This window comes from Vanacampus margaritifer, chromosome 2 (assembly GCF_051991255.1).
Source record: "Vanacampus margaritifer isolate UIUO_Vmar chromosome 2, RoL_Vmar_1.0, whole genome shotgun sequence".
NCBI classification, from domain to species: Eukaryota; Metazoa; Chordata; class Actinopteri; order Syngnathiformes; family Syngnathidae; genus Vanacampus; species Vanacampus margaritifer.
In genome coordinates, this window is record NC_135433.1 from 3,215,875 (window position 1) to 3,234,792 (window position 18,918).

General features: G+C 44.3%; 3 protein-coding genes across 5 annotated transcripts in view; 1 reads left to right on the forward strand and 2 right to left on the reverse strand.

Annotated features, from left to right (window-relative positions):
* vwa5b2 (von Willebrand factor A domain containing 5B2) overlaps positions 1-18,918 on the forward strand; it is a 65,299-nt gene that overhangs the window by 7,677 nt on the left and 38,704 nt on the right. The window contains exon 2 of one of the 3 annotated variants that reach the window (XM_077557611.1): positions 18,093-18,337. The exons of the other annotated variants lie outside the window; for them this stretch is intronic. The gene's annotated coding sequence lies outside the window, so the exon portion shown is untranslated. The remainder of the gene's footprint in view (positions 1-18,092; positions 18,338-18,918) is intronic. 3 annotated transcript variants of the gene reach the window in all.
* Positions 14-8,540, reverse strand: chrng (cholinergic receptor, nicotinic, gamma). Its single transcript, XM_077557614.1, has 12 exons — positions 8,402-8,540; positions 5,397-5,533; positions 5,274-5,318; positions 5,069-5,193; positions 4,841-4,996; positions 4,038-4,135; positions 3,376-3,576; positions 3,123-3,237; positions 2,938-3,052; positions 2,356-2,620; positions 2,134-2,267; positions 14-1,936 (listed from the first exon to the last, which is right to left on the reverse strand). The coding sequence occupies exons 1-12, from the start codon at positions 8,457-8,459 to the stop codon at positions 1,715-1,717; spliced, it is 1,671 nt and encodes a 556-aa protein (XP_077413740.1). The 5' UTR covers positions 8,460-8,540; the 3' UTR covers positions 14-1,714.
* Positions 9,525-18,510, reverse strand: prss56 (serine protease 56). The gene is made up of 14 exons (XM_077559663.1): positions 18,114-18,510; positions 14,253-14,411; positions 13,933-14,187; positions 13,599-13,788; positions 13,186-13,294; positions 12,730-12,886; positions 12,502-12,644; positions 12,191-12,350; positions 11,893-12,081; positions 11,592-11,768; positions 11,259-11,461; positions 10,299-10,803; positions 10,119-10,225; positions 9,525-10,027 (listed from the first exon to the last, which is right to left on the reverse strand). The coding sequence occupies exons 1-14, from the start codon at positions 18,508-18,510 to the stop codon at positions 9,854-9,856; spliced, it is 2,925 nt and encodes a 974-aa protein (XP_077415789.1). The 3' UTR covers positions 9,525-9,853.

An 18,918-nucleotide genomic window follows, 5' to 3' on the forward strand; every position in this document is an offset into this window, starting at 1 on the left:
GAAATTTTGAAGGTACATTTTAACATTGTTAGCTAAGTGTAACACTAATGTAAAATATAAATCACTAAGAACACACACACAAAAAAAATTGGTATGAAAAGAAAATGTGTCTTTTAGCAGGTAATGGTGTCAAAAGACAGTAGAATATTTTTATTTGTGACATTTTAGCAAAGAGGTCCATGTCCAAAATGATACTTCATTCAATATCAAAGCATAGCCAATGCTGTAAATGCCAAGTCCACACACACCATTTCTTCTACTGTAGTTGCCACTGTGTGTCAAGTCGGTCAAAATATACCCAATCAACAAATAGAAACATCATTTTAACAAAACGTGTCTAGTGGTCTGACAATTTTGGGCCGTAGGCTAACTGTAGCAGCTAACCATCAGATAGCGTTAGCACTCAGTGTTAGCATAATCACGCGCTGCTCCATCTTGGAGTCTTAAATGAACCAACACGAGTCACAGGACTCCCAAAATAATACAAATTCTTTCTTGGCAAAAATGTGGTGGATACCAGATGAAATTGAAGGTGTTACACTGGAAGTTCAAATGAACTCATGTACTGTAAACTTCCCATCAGGGGAAATACATCCGAGAGTAAACTGCTCATGAAAATTTGCAGACATTAAGCTGTTGAATGAGATTGATAATTTTATAAAAGTCACTCATTCTGAACTTTTACTTATAAGTGCACGATGAGGACCTTAACAGATTTTAAGGGGTTCTCGGTTTACAACTGTACTAACATACGCCGTTTCAATTAAGTAATAAACAATACAGAGATTGGTTTTTGAAACATTAAAATCTACGTGATTGTGATTGTGAATCTTACTATCAATGAATCATTCAAAGCCATCATTTTACCCAAGAATTAATAACCCTATTAAGACCAAAGTCTCTTTTTAAAGGGTGGTCTTAATTCACATCAATGTATATTTAAAAAAAAAATAAAAAATACGGTACACATAAACGTAAACAAAGAATATTCTGCAATTACAAACCATCAAATAGACTCTCCACAGAAAGTGGAGAGCAGTAAATACGGACCAAATGTACAAAATGGAGAAAAGTGGTATCAAGAAATTCAGCAGCTTACAATGCAAAGAGACTGACGAGGTCAGTTTGAGTTCCAGGACCAAGAGCCAAAGTAAAATGTGGCTCCTCTCAGTCAGCACAGACGGCAAAACTGAGACAGATTGTAATGTGCAATATTATGCAAGATCGTCTGCTTTGACTTCTGACTTGCTTAACCCGAGAAATGACTTGACTTGACTTGTTTGATTTTTGCCACTTTTGGGACTTGCTCGAAACTCGACAGCAGAGACCTAAGACTCGCACATGTGACTTACTCCCACCTCTGATATTTACCGTACTGTTATGTCTTAACAACGGCGTTGATGTGTGTTAGTAATAGTCTATGGCAGTTCTGACCTACGTACCTGCATTCCTACCTACAGGACCCTGGTGCAAACCAAGAAACCCCTGTACAGTTCGACACCAAATGTCGCCAAACGTTCGATAACTGCAGACTTTAGAGCTGACACCGTCATTTACTTTTATGATTCATATAACTGCACTATGGATCTTTTCCTCACCAGGAAGTACCAGACTTTTTTTTTCAGCCAGTGATGTCTCAGTCATCCTTGTTTTTGCCTACCAAAACTGATGCATAGGTTTCAACCTTGAAAGAATTGACACGAGGTGATCCGCTTCAACCTAGCAGGTCCACTCCTGGTCTGCTATCAAGTAGCCCCGTGAGATTTTCTGTCATGGGAAGGTACTTTTTGGGATCCTCCAGGAAGGGAGAAGAAGGCGGCTGGTTGAAGTGACCCAAGAGGAAGATGGCGATGGTGCCCACAAAAAACAGCAGAGCCATGACAATGAAGCAGACCCGGTCGATGACCCGGGCAACCCGGATCCACTCGTCATTCTCCTGATTGGAACAACAACATCATCACTTGCCTCTTTTCCACAAATGCAAAATGTTGGGTGTTCAACTTCACACCTGTTTCCCACATAGTTGTCTTGGATGGGTTTGGTGTGGAAGACCTTGACTAACCCTGACATCAACCTCATCAAACACCTTAGGAACAAACTCCAACAGAGATTTTGAGTGAAAGGCCAACTTACGGTTTGAAAGTTGTTCTGCTGCCTTGTCGTCTCTGCGATGTGTTTACATGACGCGATGCATTGCTTGAGTTCTGGGGCAGCTTTTGCCAAACTTAGACTAAGTAGCTCGGCTGTTCCCTCTTCCAGGCCTTTGTCTAGGTGCAAAGTAAACCAGAAATCAATGTCCTCATCACGGGATATTACCTCCGATAGAAGTAGGAACCAACTCATCGACATACTTACCCAATGTATCAAACACTGACTTCAGCAGTCCATTTCTCTCTTTGAGCCGAGCAAACATCAGTTCAGTCCGAGCTGTTTTCAGGATATATTCCTCCGCCTTGTTTATTAGCGTCATCGAGCTGCGGCGCCGACATGGGACCAGATGTACTTTGTTCCTGTCGTCGACTCTAGGGTCACCTTTGTCGGGTTCAGCGGAGGCGTCATTATCGGGTGTCCAGGGCTGCATTTGCATTCTCAGCAGTCGAGGCAGAATGTTCAAAAATATCTGAAGGCCAGAGACATACATGGTGACCTGAATCCATGAACGGGTCCATCCTTTATCTGTTACTTACTCCAACTGACAGTCATCCATTTCCACGCTACCTAAGATGTTCACCAAAATAATAGTACACCACCTGTGCCACAACTTAGAGCAACCAGTCTAAAGTCTAGTCTAGTCGAGTCAAGGCGGCATGGCTCAGCGCTAGAATTGTCATCTCCTAACCCAAAGGTTGTGAGTTTGATCTGTAGCCCTTGTGACCATGTCATGTCCATGTGAATGCGCGGGTCTACAAAAATAGAGCCTGTGATGCACGGCCGCACCTTTCTGACTTGGTCCGACATGACATGAGTGCTTGGTGTCCTCAATGAAACATTGAGAACGATCACGCAGTTCATCACTACTATGGTCGTCACGGACATCGCAAACATCAGATACCTGCGGTGGAAGAAGAACGTCATCATAAAGTGGACATCAAATCTTTCTTCTGACGCATACTAATACGTACTTTCCGATAAGAGGAACCGCCTTGGATGTCTCTGGAACTTTTTTGGCGATGAGGAAAAGGAACACGGTCTGGCCCAAAAGAGTAGCAATGGACATGGTACACTTCTGGCCACCAGCTGTCAAAGACATAATCCAAAAATTGTGTGTGTTTGCTGCAAGATAACCTGAAGAGAATCTTGATTACATACAGCAAACTTGCTGAACATTTTGGTGTCTGAGCATTTACATTTTGAAAAGGGGAGAAAATGAATGACCTTTGGCGGGTAGGTAGTAAACAAGCAGGCAGAGAGAGGAAAAGAGCACGCAGGGAGCGATGATATTGATGATGTAGAAGAGGGGCTTCCTCTGGATGATGAGGAAGAAGACCAACTCCTGATATTCCAGGTCGTCTTTGCTGTACTGGCCGTTGATCACCTTCTTCGCTGGCCTGTGTCTGATAGCCCATTCTCCATTTTCTAGTGAAGGCAAAAAAAAAAAAAAAAGCAAACATGTTACTTTGAACATTGACGTGGACCACATCAAGATCGCTGTGATGATGGAGCTGCCTAGAAGATTACTTACAGGAGTCCATGAAGTGTGGCAAAGAAGTCTGGCTTGGCAAGGGCCTGACACTCCAAGTGGTTGTTCAAAAGGGCACACTTAGTTTGATTTGAAATATATCTTTTGTCCTGGAATTTTTTTTCCGACAACACATCATAGTCGTCCAAGAATGACTTGTGATCAATTTTGGAGCTTCCACTGTTTTCTTTAATTTTTTCGGAGACTAATTTAGAGTAAAACTGAGGACCTACCAAGCTGCGCTTTGCTGACCACGTTGCCACGGCAATGCCAAGTGAATGTGGAATCAAAACTTCAAAATAAGCTAAAACAACTGCATATATTTTGGCTGTTGGTGATATGCGCAAACGTGTCGTACCTGTAAACGCCTCTGGGTCAATATCAACCCACTCCAGAGTTTGGTTGTCCTCCTCTTTCAGAACAAGTTCAATCTCATTGGCGCTGTAGGTCTGGGAGCTGCACACAAGGACAAGAGCGATGGTCTGCCAGCACAATGAAAAACAAACATTTATTTCCTTTCACAAGACAGCAACATGAAAAGCGACCTTCAATGGAACTTTTGTCTGTGCTTTGGACACTGCAAGGTCTATTTCAGCACAAAGACAAGCTGACGTGGGAACGTGCTGCCTGGAGCCAGGACCCTAGAAAAACTGGAGTCAGAAGTCTAGAATTGATTTTTTTTCTTTTTCCAGAAGCCTAACCCAGTATCAGTACAGTATCTCCCAAAAGCGAGTACACCCCTCACATTTCTGCAGATACTTAATTATCTTTTCATGGGACAACATTGAAGAAATGGCCCTTTGACACAATGAATAGTCATTGGACAGCTTATATAACAATGTAAATGTATTAGTCCCTCAAAATAACTCAAAATACAGCCATCAATAGCTAAACCTTTGGCAAAAAAAAGTGAGTACACCCCAAAGCAGACTAAGGACAGGATTACTGGAACCATGTCCTGTGGTCTGATGAGACAAAGATTAACTTGTTTGGTTCAGATGATGTCAAACGTATGTGGAGGCAACCAAGTGAGTAGTACAAAACCAAGTGTCTTGCCTGCAGTCAAGCATGATGGTGGGCGTCTCATGGTCTGGGGCTACATTAGAGCTGCCGGCGTTAACAGATCATTGAGGGATGAATGCCATCATGTACTGCACTCACCGGAACACCATGGTGCAGTTCTGCCAGTCGAATGGGAAATAGTTGACAGTGATGGCACAGGCGCTGCGGTAGATGGCGGGAGGCAACCAGTACACGCATCCGTCAGGAGACACCAGCGCGTTGCAGTACAGCGCCACTTCGAATTGTCCGTCCACACTGGACATATGTGGGGGAGCTTGTCAAATGGACGGCGAACATACTTGAGCAAGATTTGCTTGAATGACTGACTTGTTCTCCAGGATGACATCGGGGAGCCAGATCTTCTTGGAGGGGACGCGTAGCTTCGAAGTGATATTTTTGTATAAAGCGGATCGAGGCGGTTGGTCCCACCTGAGCCTGTAGTCACACCATTGCTACGAGCAGGAAATACTGGTCTAGGCAGGGTCTCAAGTCGCCAAGTTTTAGGAGTCATCAGTGTGATGCAGATTATTACCATTTCGATCCAAACGCAAGTCGTCAGGGCTTCCTCCTTTTCATTCTGACAAGAGAAGTTCCCGATCATTCTCCTATCATCTGTAACTATGCCCATCATTATCCTAATGGAAAGCTTTCTCACCAGGGAGATGAGGTTGGTGAGGGTCATCTTAACCGTCACTCGAGTGACATCCCCGCTGTTCTCCACGGGTCGCACTTTCTTGTTGTAGCCATTCATTAAGTCCTTGAAAAGTTCCCCTTCCAGGTTGAGGGCCGATGCTGCACACAAACAAGGAGTGCAGACTGAGAAAATAATTGTGAGACGTAAAGATGACACATGATGTCTTGTGCACGATGACTGAGGAGTTAGGTTGGTCCAAAGTCTTCCCTCGATTGTGTCAAAGTGGTTTCATCATGCATCCTTGATTTGTGTTACTGAAATACTGAACAATTTTTTTTTTTGTGACTGTATAGGATTGGCAAGTAAGCTTGGAGCTTCAGCCTATACCTTTTTTGGTTAATTGATTTGTTTGAATGAATGTTTGTGTTTTCTTTTTTGTGTTGTGTATGGAGCCGAAAATAAACCATTTATTCCTTCATAATAGCGCCGTGTGTCTGTCTTGTACTGTCCCCAAGTGACGAAGGTCGGCACACCAGAAGGAGCAGCAGTCATTTGATGCAATGTGACATTAATTGTTTAATTCTTCTTAATTGTGTGATTACTGTTTGATTTTATAGCGTAAATAATCTGAGTGATTTCCCCTACCCCAATTAAAATACACGTTACAAAAAGTTTTACATTTTTAGGGACAATACTGGAACCGACAATTTCCATTCATTTCAATGGGAAATGATTATTTGAGATCCAATTATGTTCACTTAGCGATTTAAACCACTGTAGAATTTTAGGTTGGGGTATTTATTAGATTTTCTCTGAAACAATAACTCATGTCATTAATATTAAAACAGGAACCAAGTGGATAGTTTAAAGATCTTGTGCTTTGAAATTTTTTTGGGGCGTCCAATAACATTTCTGTGCTGCAATGCCAAAATAATAGCACAGGGTATCCCTTTAAGAATTAAATCTAAATTGATAAACCTGATTCACCTCATCAGATATTTTGCATGGTGGAAATATAGGCCGTTGCTAGTAAATATAATTGAACTATGTCATTATAATTATAATGTGGAGGTTAAACAAGTTTTTGTCGCACAAGTGGGCAAGGCATAATAAATTTAGATTTAAATTCTAGGAGTCTTATTTTTTTTCTGTGGTGACTGCCTTATAAATTGGGCTAAAATAATATAATAAAACTCATTATAGAATCATTAATAATGGGCATAGTTCAAATACAGTGCCTATACTAAGCAGTGTTAATGAGATATTTATGATTGCTATAGAGATATTAGTGAGATTAAGTAAGACTATAGAAGGGATTCACATGAATAATATTGAAGTCAAATATCAATGTATACCGACAATATTCAAGGACGCATCCGTCGAGGAAGGACACATCTGTACTCGCTCCTGCATTCGCTCGTGACTTCTAACTATTTTGTTGATTTTTCATTGGGATTGTTTAACTGCATTGTTGCAATATTCCTGGAGGTAAAAGAGCTGACGAGATTGAAGAGATAAAATCTTATCTTGCAAAACTCAAAGAAATGGTCACCTAAATACTTGAAATGAAAAAGAGCATCGAGCCACTTGCGCAGGAAATTCAGCAGTTAGAGGGAGACAGACAAGAAAAAGATCAACGCATTGTCGCCTTGGAACAAAAAGTGGATGATTTGGAACAGAATCTTCGTATCAATGATGGGATAGTTACAGGTATTGCGGCTTCCCCCAGCGAGAGCTGCAGCCAGCACAAGCGCAGATGATTCTTCTGACCAAACTTCTGTGAACAAGACTGGAACAGCAAGTGACAACTCAACTCAGAGATTTGGGATTATTTGTGAATCCAGCGCACATTCAGATGTGTTGTTCGCTTCCAACTGGGGGGGACACGGCCACCGGCAGTTCTGATCAGGTTTGTTGACAGGAAGAAAAATATTGCTCTTTTGGGAGATAGCTAAAGGCTTAAAGGTAAACATGTCTACGTCAACGAAAATCCCACTAAACGAAATGCTGACATTGACTAAAGGGCGCGAAAATTGAGAAAGAATGGATTTATCAAGGGCACATGGACAAAAGACTGTCGGATCTTCATCCAAACAAAATAAGACTCATCTTCTCAGAAGAAAATACGAATCCTGAAAAGAATGGAAGAATTGGCGGAGTTTGAGAGACAATAACTGCTATCAGAAACTCACATCATTAAATTATTGATTATGTTTTACCCAATTGAAATTATTGTAACATATTACTAATGAACCCAAAACTGGAGTTGCTATGATTTGAATCATCTAAATGTAGCATATGATTACTTGCTGACACTGCCAAGGTTAACTCTTGTTTATACACCTGCATTGATAACACGTATTGCTCTTCCTGTAAGAATGTAAACCTTGTTTGGCTCTATTTCTGTTTGGACATTTGTTGTAACATGCAAGGCTGTCGCGATAAGGTTGAATTGTGGCTGCAATGTATCTGCTGTCAATATTCAGAATGGGGTTGGTGAATTTGGTTCCTGGATGCGGCTGGCGGGGAGCCAATCTGCTGGTGGCCTTGGTGAGCACTCAGGAGTATCAAGATCTAAGCATCATCGGATGCTGGCAAAAGTGGTGGCTGAACTGACCAGAATGGAGTGAACATTGCTGTGGTTGCAATGGTCAGAATGCAAGCCCATCTACTCTTCTGGAAGCCGCAACATGTGTGAAAGCTGATCCAAGGTCAGCCAAGACGCTAAATACCAGACATGTGAACTTATGGATCAGTTGATTTACTTGTACTAGGCATTGTTATCACAGAAAAGTTGGAAGACCCATGTTCAGAAAATCATCATTAAAAAAACCCAGACGAAGAGATCAAATCTTATCATTATGTAAAGCAAAATCACCGACACCATATGGGTCAGTCTCCGTTGTTAATTTTTTGATCATTCTACAATTGATCTATTTGGAGATCGCGCCACAGTAAAGTACAATAGCCACTGTGTTGGAAACAAACACGCACAGACAGAAGATTATCAGCAAATCTGCTCTTACCTGAGCAAGAAATGAGAAAGATCTTCACCAGGAACGACACAGAGGGAAGAGAATCCATCAGCGTGTGTGTTTATGTGCTGTTGTCTGAGCAAACTATGATCACAGACACTCATGCAAACTACTTAATGGACCTGCTGGCATCCTGCCTTTGTGTGTGCGCAGTGTGTGTGTTTCCCAACACAGTCATTCCAGTCCTGCATTGTCAGCTGTCACAGCAATATACACACACACACAGCGCCTTTTGCCAGTCAAGCATCTATCTTAAGAGAATAAAAAAGGTAACAGACAAAATTAGCTCTGAAGCCAGCATGGAGCCTTGAGTAAACCAAACAAAAAAGACTGAAAGAAAAGAGCAGGAGAAGACTAACGATAGCAACCGTAAAAGAAAAGAACAAAATGGGACAGTCGACTGAACGGGCGATAAGTCGAGCTCATTTGAAGGCTGATCAGGCTTTGTGAATATTGGGTTCTGTTGCTGGCACATTTGTGACTCGCTGTCAGCTATCATCAGCCCGTGCGTCACAAACATGCTCGGCACACTTTGCAGACATTTCCATACCTGAGCTGGGAATGTTTCCACAGTGTTGGGAGTGTTTGTTGTGTCTGTTTAGGCACTTCTATCCTTGACAAAACCATTTTTAAGGTTTTGAGCTGGGCCATTTAGATAAGTGGAAAACTTCTTGGCCATGTATTGCTTTGGTCGATTGATGAAGTAGCAACAAGAATCCTTTGAAACCGCAGTTTTACAATTTGCCTGATCATGACGGACAATGATTGGCCTTCCTTTTACAATTCCCCATCGTGGATGAAGGAGATGGGAGAAACGTTTCCAGCAGCTGCTCTGTTGATGTTCAGGCTTACGCTTAATGATTGGCGGGATGAGTTCAATGTGGGGTCACAGTACCAACCAATCAGCGCTCATGTGCAGGGTGCAAGCCACCCCCGCCATTAGCCCTCAGTTGTAAAATACCGCCGGATTAGCAGCAGCGCTGCTGGCGACTAATGTGAACATCTCCCATCAAACATTTGCTCCGGAGTGCCATAGTTTTAATAAGAGTTTTATACACACCTCATTCATATATATTTTGCTTTTACAAAAATACAAATGCTTTTCTCTATAAAAATAAATAAGATATGAACAATATAGACAGTCTGTGTCCTTCACAAGAGGCTCAACCTTTGCAAAAGACTTTGTGCCAAATAGAAGAATAGAATAACTTATCGTTTGTACAGATTCATAAATTAGGCAAGGCCGTTGTGAGGGCTGCTTGATGGCTGGATGGATACATTCATTGTTTTTCGGTAGAGACAGATCTGGCTCTCAAACGGTGACCGAATCCTACTCGAGGATACTCTCCACCGTAAGACACACCAGTGGGCGTTCGCGTGCCACGCCGACGGACCAAGTTCCTCCGATGCTTCGGTGTCTTTCTTCTTGTGGTTCCACTGACGTTAAGTCTTCAGGGCCTCCAATGCTACGGAGATGATCCTTGGCACACTGCGGTAGAACGAGTCATTTTCCAGGCCCACAAGACTATAGAAAGTTAGAGGTCGGCCTCCTACGACAGCTCTGACCCTGGCTTGATAAAGTCCTCGATCGTTCTTGGAGCTCAGATCAACTAAGACCTGAAACAAACAAATGGAGGAGATAATCATCCATCAATAAGTCCCACTACACGAACACCTCTAAACTTTGTCATTGTGAAGAATGAATTACCTCCTGGAAGCTCATCTGCAGGTTCTTGTTTGGGATACTTAGCACCCAGTGGTAAGAGTCTCTCACTTGACTGACTTGCTGTGAAGTCTCTCGGACACCAGGACAAACTAGGAGGACAATCCGAGCATTTTAGAGGATTGACTTTTGCCAAAACAATACAAGCTGTCAGAGCAGGCTTACCTTTACCACCTGCCCCCGGTGTCTGTCTCTTATGAAGAATGCTTCTTTGTTTTCTGTGACTTAAAGGATTGTTAGTATGCACAACGTGAGTCTGAGCTGTCGTCTTTGCGAGATCTCTCACAACTGTAGTTGACGCTGAAGCTGGTAATTCTCGAAGTTCATCCAATTGGCCCCACATGTCATCAGGTGAAGGAGCAAATGCTTCACGTTGTGTCTCATCACTGGCCAAGGTTTCACTTGGTGTCCTTGATTTCTCAATTTCAGTCATTAAGGCCGTTAGAAGTGACCAAGGCCTCTGAGATTGTGGCGAAGAGGAAAGATCAGTGTCGATTTGCAGCCCTTTGGAAGATGTTGGAAGAAGAGGAGGATTGGAAGAATGTTCCTGGAGATAGGATGGATCCAAGTGGAGGGTGGGCGGAGCAGCTTTGGAGTCTAGTTTGGAGCGTAATGCTGAGATAATATTTCGGTATTCCTTCTCAAGATGAAGAACCGTGTGGTCCCCTGCCTGGAAGCAAAATGTAGAAATACGGATTACAGATTAGCTCCACTTGAATGCTCTGCAGTGATTACATGTTATTTTGAAGGATCACCCTACTGTTTTACTATGTTTGTTCATTTGGGTAATTGATTTAGAATATTTCAAAAGAAAAAAAATTGAGTGTTACAATGTTTTGCTGTCTTCCAAAGAAGTGAAGGCCAACATTGTGCTGCCGTGCAATGAATTGTGAGCTACTGACATCAGAGAGTTCTGTCGCCTTGCGTATTTGCATGCATACACATTGGGAATGCCACGCCGTGTTACCAGAACAGAAAACAAAACCGCTCAGCAATGAAATGCTGGCAAAGCTACCAAAACGTGTCTGATTGCCTGTATCGGAATTTGAAAGCTACAAAATGAAGTACCCTGTCATAGTAAATTTGATCCTTCATCATTGCTCTTAGATTGAAGGCTGTTGGTACCTGTAAGAAAAGTTTTTCTTCCTGTCTGGACGATTCCAAGGAGTTATCTGTGGAAGTGTCGTTCTTCTGCGTCTCCATGTCATCAGCGATGGTCACCAAGTAATTCTCCCAGTCTTCTACCGAGGGGCCCAACGCCTTGAACAAAGTTGTAGAAACTGAAGAGGAACTTTGCTCCATTGGTGTCACAGCGCCACCTTGCTGCTCTGCAATGAATGACACACTTGTTGCAACAACAGCTATTTTAGTTTTGTAGCGACTATTACACAATGGCTCTGAATTTTCCGTTTTTAGAGACAATGGAAGCGCATTATCAGGTGGTTGAACTGTATGTACCTTGATGATTCCCACCCACGTCCCTCTTGTCTCTGCTGTGAAAAAAAGCAGTGCTGTAGATGTGTTCGACCAGTTGAGGAAGAGTCTGGGTGAAGAAGGTTAAGTCCACTTTGTCCCTGATGTAGTCTTCGGCACTCTGGAGCAAATCCAGCAGAGTCTGCAGGAAGGAACGCAGCTCTACATGCAAGATAATGAGGGGAGGAAAGGATTCAAAATAAACCAAAAACTTCGAAGATGATAGTCTTGGGTGATTGCACATCGTACAAGATTGTTTTTTTTTTTTTTAAAGAATGCTACGTACGGCATTTCTTGAATCGGGTGAGACATTTGTCCTCGGCCATCCGGCTGCAAGCGCTGCTCGACTGGTCTGGAGGGCAGCTGAGGGTGTAGAAACGACACAGAGTGCTGAACTCTGACCTTTGCTCCTCCTCTGTCATTTCTGTTGTTTTTAGAAGCTCTGGACATGTTGGTTCCCTGCTGCCAAATGACTCTGAATAGTCACAGACAAACATTGTTGGTGATTGTACAAATTTGCCAAAACAGCATTTTTTAAATTAGAGGTCAGTCTCAAGTTGCAAATATCATTACCCCAAACTTACTCTGTATTTCAACCTGAATCCAGTCAGAAAAAGCAGTCACACGGGTATAAACTCCAGGCTTGCCCTTCTCCCCACATCCATCTCCCCAGGACGTGATACCGTGTAACTGAAAGCGACCGGAAATTCTGTCTTGGTAGATCAGTGGGCCTCCTGAGTCACCCTAAACAGGAGTCACAACGTCAAAAAAGCAATGAATGCGCCATCAGATAACAAATGAAACGTCTGCTAGGTAGTGAGGTTCACAAGAGAGCACGGATAGTTAAGTACGATGGTGAAGTCAAAATCAGTGAAGTCTCAGTTGTGGTGCCCACCTGACAAGAGTCGATCCCTCCTGATAGATAGCCGGCACACAGCATGGTGTTGGTGACCAGCTCTTTGCCCAGAGCATTCTTGCACGTGTTCTGAGGCAATAGAGGCACTTTGGCCTCCATTACAATGTCAGCGGATGGGCCATCTGCATACATAAGACATTATTGCTCTCTGGAAGAGACATGAAACTCTGGACCTTAGCATCAACATAATATTCATTGTTTGCTCACCTTCATAGAGGGAACCCCAGCCTGCCACCAGACATGGACTGCCAGTAGGGGGCTCCATCCCAGAGGGCAGACACACGGGGGTGACACGGTCAGACAGAACCACTGGAGATGTCAACTCCACCAGGGCGATATCGTTGTTAAACGTCTTTGGGTTGAACTGGAAGACATGGAAGACGTTTTACTGTTAATTGAGAGTTGCTTGTCGATCTTCTCGTTCATCCAGGCCATTTCATTCTCAGGGCACTGAATCAATGGCAGCTGGACTGTTCTTTGTCTTGCAATACATTTTGCCTCTCATCTGAGTGGTCTTGATCAGTTCATATAACAAGGCTTGATTCCTAACCGAATCTGAAGATGTTATAGCCGATGGATTAGGAATAGAATCTCCTTTGAGTCAAGGCAGGTGTGCTAATACTTTTGGCAATAAAATGTATATTCGCCCTTCGTGTAGGCTACCTTAGGATGAGGGATGATGCGGTTGACTTTGAGAACCTGCTCATCAGGGTCAGTCTTGGTGATGTCAAACTCGCCCACCACGGCCCTCCAGTAGATTTCACTGCGGCTCCTGGTGGACCAAGAATCAGGGTGATTATTTCTAATAGGAGTCAATTCTGAGCCAACACACAGGCTGAAGACATCTAATGCAAAAATCCAGAATTTACAAAGATTATGAACCATTCTGCCAGTAGATCAGTCAAAGTCCTTGTGTGTTTCTATATACTTGGCCAATAAAGAAGATTGTGATGTAAAATCTGTGAGTTGGGTCAATCAAGTTTGGCAAACACTGCTAGGTTTACCAACTAAAGTGTCAGCTGAGTGTATTGTACAGTATGTTTGGGCCATGGAAGACGAGTTCCGCACAGCCTTACCCGGCAAAACAGTGCGCTGCAGTGACCACCCAGGAACTCTCCACCAGGACTCCTCCACACATCAGGCCACCATCCAGCTGCAGATTGACTAACCAGGGCCAGCTGCCCGGGGGAGCAGGGGACCCGCCCACGATCCTGGATCGAGGCTGGGTTACATTGTGCGCCGAGGATGACCTCTGGCCACACACGGCTGCAGGTGTAGACGCAGACGGATAATCAGGAAGAGAAGCCATTGTTGAGCAAAATGAGATTTGAGTCTCAAACAGCAGAAAGCAGATCATCTAAATTGAATATACAGTACGTGAATGATTTTCAGAAGTATGTATTCCCTCACCCTGCACATGCGTCTGAGTGGCGGGTTCCAGGTTCTGCATTGTGTTAAGCAAGCTGCACTGGAGGACGCGGGCACTGCAACTCTCACCCATGATTCTGATGCAGCTCTCTTTGTCCAAGTTGCCCGCTTGACAGCGGCGCTGGTAGAAAGCGCAGGCCTGGCTCAGGGCCCAACTCCGCTCTGCTTCGTCTTGAAGCTTCTGGGCCTTGCTGATGACATCGCAGCTGGGTTCTGCCAAGGCGTTGGTGGGAGAAGCTGTTGGGGCGGCCAATGGGGTGTCAGCGTTAAAGAGTGAGATTAAAGATGAATGCGGATCTTACAGCAGGATCCGGAGGGCTGCCCGCAGTCCTGAAACAAGCAGGGAGCGCAGCCCCTGCAGCCCGCCTCCGCCCGACTCCTCTCAGATGATGCTCGGTCCAGAGCAGACAGGGCGCTGGTCATGGCTGCCTCGAGAACCACTGTGCCACGATCGGACAGAGCTGCAGTGGACATGAAGACCAAAATGGAAAGTTAAGAAAAACTATTCTGCAGACCGATTTGTGATATGGGCCGCTATTTTCGTAGACAGGCGCATGTGCACATCTGGGTTTTCGTGCCGGCGAGTCTAGTTTAGTTCATCCAACCATCCATTATCTACAGCTTATCCGCGGTTGGGTCGCGGGGGGCAGCAGCTTTAGCAGGGAAGCCCAGACTTCCCTCTTCTCAGCTACTTCAACCAGCTCCTCCGGCGGGATCCCAAGGCATTCCTAGGCCGGCTGAGAGACATAGTCTCTCCAGCGTGTCCTGGGTAGTCCCCGGGTCGTCCCCGGGGCCTCCCGCCGGTGGGACATTCCCAGAACACCTCTCCAGAAAGAGGCGTCCAGGAGGCAACCAAACCAGATGCCCGAACCACCGAAACTGGTTCCTCCCAACGCGGAGTAGCAGCTGCTCGAGTTCCACCCGGTTGACTGAGCTTCTCACCTGATCTCTAAGAGAGAGCCCAGACACCCCTGCGGAGGAAACACATTTTGGCCGCTAGTTTAGTATGATCTGGTTCAGTCTAGTTTAGTTTGTTTGGGAATTCCAGGCGAAACAGGTTAGGTTATGGCGCAGGTGGTTTAACGCAATTTTGGTGGCTGTGATAAAGCAGATTCTGCAGTACGCTGAGGTGTGCCCACTTGCAGTGGTCAACTTTACATCATCTGCAAGTAGAGATCTTGCAGTTCATTATAAACATACTTTGTGTGTGTCAATCTCCTGCACGGACTCCAGCAAATCAGTTTCAGCCTCTGCCTTCTTGAATTTAATGGGAATGAGGGGAGCTGCTTGGAGTGGCGGGAATCAATCCCACAATGGCACAAAGACCTACTCCTAACTGCGCCTGTCTACGAAAATACTGAACTAAAGAAAACTTTGCTCTAGAATTGAGCTGGACACAAAAATGGGGCCCATACAGTACTCGTAAAAGTCTTCATCGTTCCTGCAACTACATTATCGTACAATTTGCTGTCCATATTTTGTTGCCTCGAATGTTTTTAAACATTACAGGTATCTTTGTCCTGCACAACCTTATGAATTGTTCTTTGTTACATCTCACTGCATGTGAAAGTATAACAAATAAATAGATGTGACTCAACAGTTGATGTTTGCTTCTTTGTGATTTTCTGAAGAGAACGTATATCCCATGAAAAAATGTCACTTTAACGTGACCTCAGACACTTAAGCTCACTCTCAAGTTTTTGTACTTTTTGGTCCACATTTGAATGTAGCAAGTTTTGTCTGTCATTGGCTGAAAGTTTTTAAAAGTTTGAGTCAAAACTAAAGTCGATTTGTGAGTGGGTAGCCCCCTTTTTTCTTCCCATGCCGCTCTTTGAGCTGGTTGGCAGCGTGTCGGGGAGGCTAGCTCACGCTCAATGCGCCGCCGAGGCTTTCTACAGACACACTTCAATCGGGCCGCCGACCCTGCTGCTCCCCCCTCTCTGCCCGACAACATCACAGGAAGGACACTAACAACAGAGATGCTGATTGAAGTGCTTAATTAGAGAGCCGGCCGGCGCTGAGCGGGCAGAGGCTGGCAGGCATGGATGGACGGACCCAGGGGGGCACGGACAGGCGGCCACAGGGAGGCTTGGACCACGCAGTTTTTGTTTGAAACTCTCACAGCTTTGCCCGTCATGTATGCTCTTCAAACCTTTGCATCATATTTTGAATTGGATTGGACGTCTTTGCTTTTACCAGAGCTTGAGCAGAAAGTGAAGTGCAGCATGTAGTGTGCCCCTGGAGATCATTCACTTTCTCGTAATTGGTCCAACTACAAATAATGAATCTTTGTTTATCTATCGTCGATGTATAGTGGCAGGAAGATCAATTAAATGCTCTTCCACTAGATGGCAGAAGGTACATCCATCTACCCATCCATTTCCTGAACCGTTTAAAGCAACACTAAGGAAATCTCAGTTGATTATGGCGGCGCCATATGGACAAAAGTGGTATTGTTATGCCTGAAGGAAGACCACATTTTCCATGAGGACAAGCGCATTGCGTCGTTTTTGAGCTCAATCGTTTTTGAGTGAAATCCTGGCCAATGTTGATCCTTGACTGTTCTTTTATCAGGGTAGCTTCCCTTTTTCTTTTTTTTCTTTTTTGTCTCCTCAGACAAACCTTTTCGGTTGTTTTGCAGCTTCTGCCAGGAAAGCAGTAATCGTGCGTCCACATTCAAGTTGACTTCCGTCTTTGTAACGAATGGGGAAAGGGGGAAGTGACCTATGCCGTAAAGCAGTCAGCACATTTGTAGTTTTTTGTGTGGCAGTGTTCCTACCATCCTCCTCAAAGTTACCTAGTGCCAGTAAAAATGATACAGAGCCCCTCAGGCCATGGCAAAGGTACCATTCAACTAGTTTGAAGTCAATGTTTAATCAGAAGAGTTATGAAAATATTTTATTAATGTTGAAAAGTTCCTTAGTGATACTCTCTAAAAGCTACTTTCTTTCAACCCTTTCATGTCTATTGTCCCTTTTGAAGGCAGACGCCTGTCAACTCCTTTCCGTCCCTTCAAGGTACAACAGGTTCCTGGCGAATGTCTCTGCCCTTGTGTGTCACCCAGGATCATTGTGCTTATATCCTTGTCTTACTTTTGTGAGATTTTCCTAAAGTAAATTTCACTGGGGAACACAATTTTGTTGAGTTAGGTCTTACTGCTGCTTTTAACTAGTATTTTGATGTGGAATCCAAAACGAACCAAAATTTTTGTCTAAAAAGTCAAAAATTTTAAACTATAGCTCCCCTTTTTCTTAAAAATAAATAAATAAATTGTACTAGACAGATATGTATTGTTTTATAAAAAAAATTCAAATGTTGACAAAATGAAATATGAAAGAAACAGGCATGACTGAAATGATTATTTAACACTTATGTTTTTACAAGCGATATGGCTGCTACTTCGTAATTGCTACTAAGCTAGCTTTTCTGTTTGCACATACAGGGAGTCCTCAAGTTACGGCGGAGTTCCGTTGCTACGCTGTCGATGGAACTCGGATCCCAACTCAGTCAGATTTCACCGTTAACGTCGATATTTACATCAAAATACTTTGTACAGTACTTTTAGAGAGAAAGAAATAGAACCAATATTTCGTGTTTCTGCACGGACATTCATTGCTGACGGACGGCAGAGCGGAGCTAATGAAAATTTAAACACGGAAATGTGACGCGCCTGGTGGCAAGCGGACCTGCTCGATGGATGTCTGTTGCTGGCGGTAACAACAACACAACTTTAAATCACTTTAAAATGGCATGATTACTGTGGTAAATGAACGAAAAAGAAGGTGCTACGGACGAGGCACGGGCATCGTAAAGTCAAAAGGACCTAACTCGAGGATTCCCTATATTGCAAGTATTGCCATATTGTGAGATGCACACACGTTTCAATTGTGACTGCACAAACAAGTTGCCATGTAGCTGTAGGTGAGTCCAATCGGATAATTAGCTCTTCTTACTACAGTCTTTCTACTGTACAGCTAGTAGCAGAATTTCACTTATCTGGAGTGTAAACTTGATGCGGTAGGAAAAAACTGACTGCAATTTTGGAATCAGCATGCCAATTATAGTTTTAATCAGCATAAAAATTGAACTCAACGGAATTAAAAATAATAATAATATTCCCCAGTGCTATCTGTACTTTGCAGTGGTCCGAGCTGAGTGTTTACCTTTGAGTGCACTCTGTGGCATCCTGTAGACTTCTCTGCCTGCCGGAGCCGCCAGCAAGCACCCCAAGGTTGTGAAGAGCAGCGATACGAGTACCAGCATGCTGTCAGAACATGTGACGTCCGGTGACGACGGCCGGGAGACGCTTGGCAATACCGGAGCGGACGGCGAGACGACGCCGGCCTGCCGTGACTTCACCGCGTGGAGGTTGGCGTTGCTGCAAAAGGTTTTCTCCCGCCTCCTGATTGTCTGTCGCGCAGGGCATCTGTCTGTAAATTGAGGTAGAGGAACAATAAGTGGCTCCTGATTGCTGCCCGGTATATATAGAGTCTCCAGGGAAAAGACCAGCATGGGGGAGGAGAGGGACTGGGCAGGGGAGGGGGGGGGGGATGCTCCCATCCCATGCGGGGCCAATACACAAACAGATGAATTCATTAAGACTTGTGACAGCAAATCGGGTGCAACTTGCCAAGCTGGGACATCACAAAGAGGTTCGGTTGTGTGAAAGGAGACGCACGGGGAGGGATGGGCTGGGGGGGGCAGAGGTGGACCAATTGTCTGGGCGGCAGGCAAGGGGGTGTCGTTTGAATGAATTAATGGGGAGAGGAAGAGGGAGAAAGTTAGCGCGATAAAGATATGGGCTGATGTGAAAATGGATTGAAGGAATGCAGCAGTAGCAGCAAGTGACGGGACGCGGCGTGAGCCGGCCTATCGGGGGGGAAGGGCCGAGGGGGGGTGAAACAGCCAGAGAGGGAAGTGTCTGCCATTCTCCGTGTCTCTCAAATGGGGCATTGTACCCCGGCGTCC

Bases quoted from the DNA above. Each gene is read 5' to 3' on its own strand.
- chrng (XM_077557614.1), bottom strand. From the start codon at position 8,459: ATGGATTCTCTTCCCTCTGTGTCGTTCCTGGTGAAGATCTTTCTCATT. The intron at 5,194-5,273 runs GTAATAATCTGC...TCCTGCTCGTAG, and splicing joins CTTGCGTTTGGATCGAAATG to CAATGGTGTGACTACAGGCT. The intron at 4,997-5,068 runs GTCAGTCATTCA...ACATATGTCCAG, and splicing joins GATGTCATCCTGGAGAACAA to TGTGGACGGACAATTCGAAG.
- prss56 (XM_077559663.1), bottom strand. From the start codon at position 18,510: ATGGGAGCATCCCCCCCCCCCTCCCCTGCCCAGTCCCTCTCCTCCCCC. The intron at 12,645-12,729 runs GTGAGCAAACAA...TTATGTATGCAG, and splicing joins CTGGGGTTCCCTCTATGAAG to ATGGCCCATCCGCTGACATT. The intron at 10,226-10,298 runs GTAAGCCTGCTC...TTGTCCTCCTAG, and splicing joins ACCGGGGGCAGGTGGTAAAG to TTTGTCCTGGTGTCCGAGAG.